Here is a 1,384-nt window from a genome sequence, read left to right as displayed (position 1 = left end):
AGGTCTGGAGACCAGAGGTCTGTTCTACAGGACAGAGGTCTGGAGACCGCAGAGGTCTGGAGACTGCAGAGGTCTGGGGACCGCAGAGGTCTGTTCTACAGGACAGCGGTCTGGAGACTACAGAGGTCTGTTCTACAGGACAGCGGTCTGGAGACAACAGAGGTCTGGAGACCAGAGGTCTGTCCTACAGGAAAGAGGTCTGGAGACTACAGAGGTCTGGAGACCACAGAGATCTGGAGACCACAGAGGTCTGGAGACCACAGAGGTCTGGAGACCAGAGGTCTGTCCTACAGGACAGCGGTCTGGAGACCACAGAGGTCTGGAGACCAGAGGTCTGTCCTACAGGACAGCGGTCTGGAGACCACAGAGGTCTGGAGACCAGAGGTCTGTTCTACAGGACAGAGGTCTCTGCATGATCTTTGTGATTCTTCTTTAGTATCTGTGATTTGTTTTGGGGTCACTGATCCCACCCATCAGAGTTCTGGCAGAGGGAAGAAGGTTCATGTCTAAGATTTTACGATGCAGGTCTCCAACTAAGACCTGTTCCCCCAACAAAAGTCCCAAACCATGATGTTTACATTTGTGTTCTTCAGTGTGTGGATGGTCTGCAGGTCATACTTAGTTCTTCTCTAACTCCAAAAAAGAGCTGGATTTTGGTCTCCTCTCTGAACCGTTATCTGATGAACTTCAGGAGGGTCTGTACACAGGTCTTCTTCAGCTGGAGGTGGATCTGTTCGTGGATCTCCTTCAGCTGGGGGACCTTCAGTCCATCACAGCATGGTGTGGTACCACTGGTGCTTTTGGTGACCGTAGTTCCTACTGTCTTCAGATAATGAAGTTCCTCCTGTGTGGCTGTGGCTTGACCTCTGACCTTTCTCATCCTCACCTCATGAGGCCAGGTCCTACTTGAAGCTCTGGAACAAAGGTCACTAAAGGTCAAGTTATGTTTATTTCCTCCATTTCTGATTACCGGCATCAACACTTGTAATCTTTCAAAGGTTCTGGCTGGTGGTCTGGAGTCCATTCAGATCTTGGACTATCTAGTCCCTGAAGTCCCGGCAGGTCTTTGGTCTGGCTGGGTTGTTGGGGGCCAGACGCTCGTTTCACTTAATAACATGCAAATAAATGTAGAATTTGAAGGAAGGTTTTTGTCTGTTTTTAGTTGATATTCTGTCTCGTCACAAAATTAAAGTTTATTTGTTTGTAAGTGACCCGCAGATCAGGTCAGTATTTCCTTCACTATAAGCATGTTACCTGTAACAGACAGGAAACATGCTACAACTAACTTTATAAACTGTGATATGGATCTAGTTTATTTGATTGTTTTCTGGGATGGCAGTAGTAGTAGGCTTCCAAAGATTAAATATACAGGAGTCCCTCATTT

At 47.4% G+C, this 1,384-nt stretch overlaps 2 protein-coding genes across 2 annotated transcripts in view; one reads left to right on the top strand and one right to left on the bottom strand.

Annotated features, from left to right (window-relative positions):
- The window catches only part of LOC119417369, a 1,727-nt gene extending 1,311 nt beyond the window's left edge, over positions 1-416 (top strand). The window contains exon 2 of the mRNA XM_037684572.1: positions 3-416. Within this exon, the coding sequence (XP_037540500.1) occupies positions 3-416 (414 nt within the window). The remainder of the gene's footprint in view (positions 1-2) is intronic.
- A 257-nt stretch (positions 417-673) lies between these two features.
- Positions 674-1,384, bottom strand: part of LOC119417368 (G-protein coupled receptor 37-like 1) — a 4,759-nt gene continuing 4,048 nt past the window's right edge. The window contains exon 4 of the mRNA XM_037684571.1: positions 674-760. Coding sequence (XP_037540499.1) covers positions 674-760 — 87 coding nt within the window. The remainder of the gene's footprint in view (positions 761-1,384) is intronic.

Source organism: Nematolebias whitei, chromosome 11 (assembly GCF_014905685.2).
Source record: "Nematolebias whitei isolate Nwh7 chromosome 11, NemWhi1, whole genome shotgun sequence".
NCBI classification, from domain to species: domain Eukaryota; kingdom Metazoa; phylum Chordata; class Actinopteri; order Cyprinodontiformes; family Rivulidae; genus Nematolebias; species Nematolebias whitei.
This window is presented reverse-complemented; position numbering and strand designations above follow the sequence as displayed.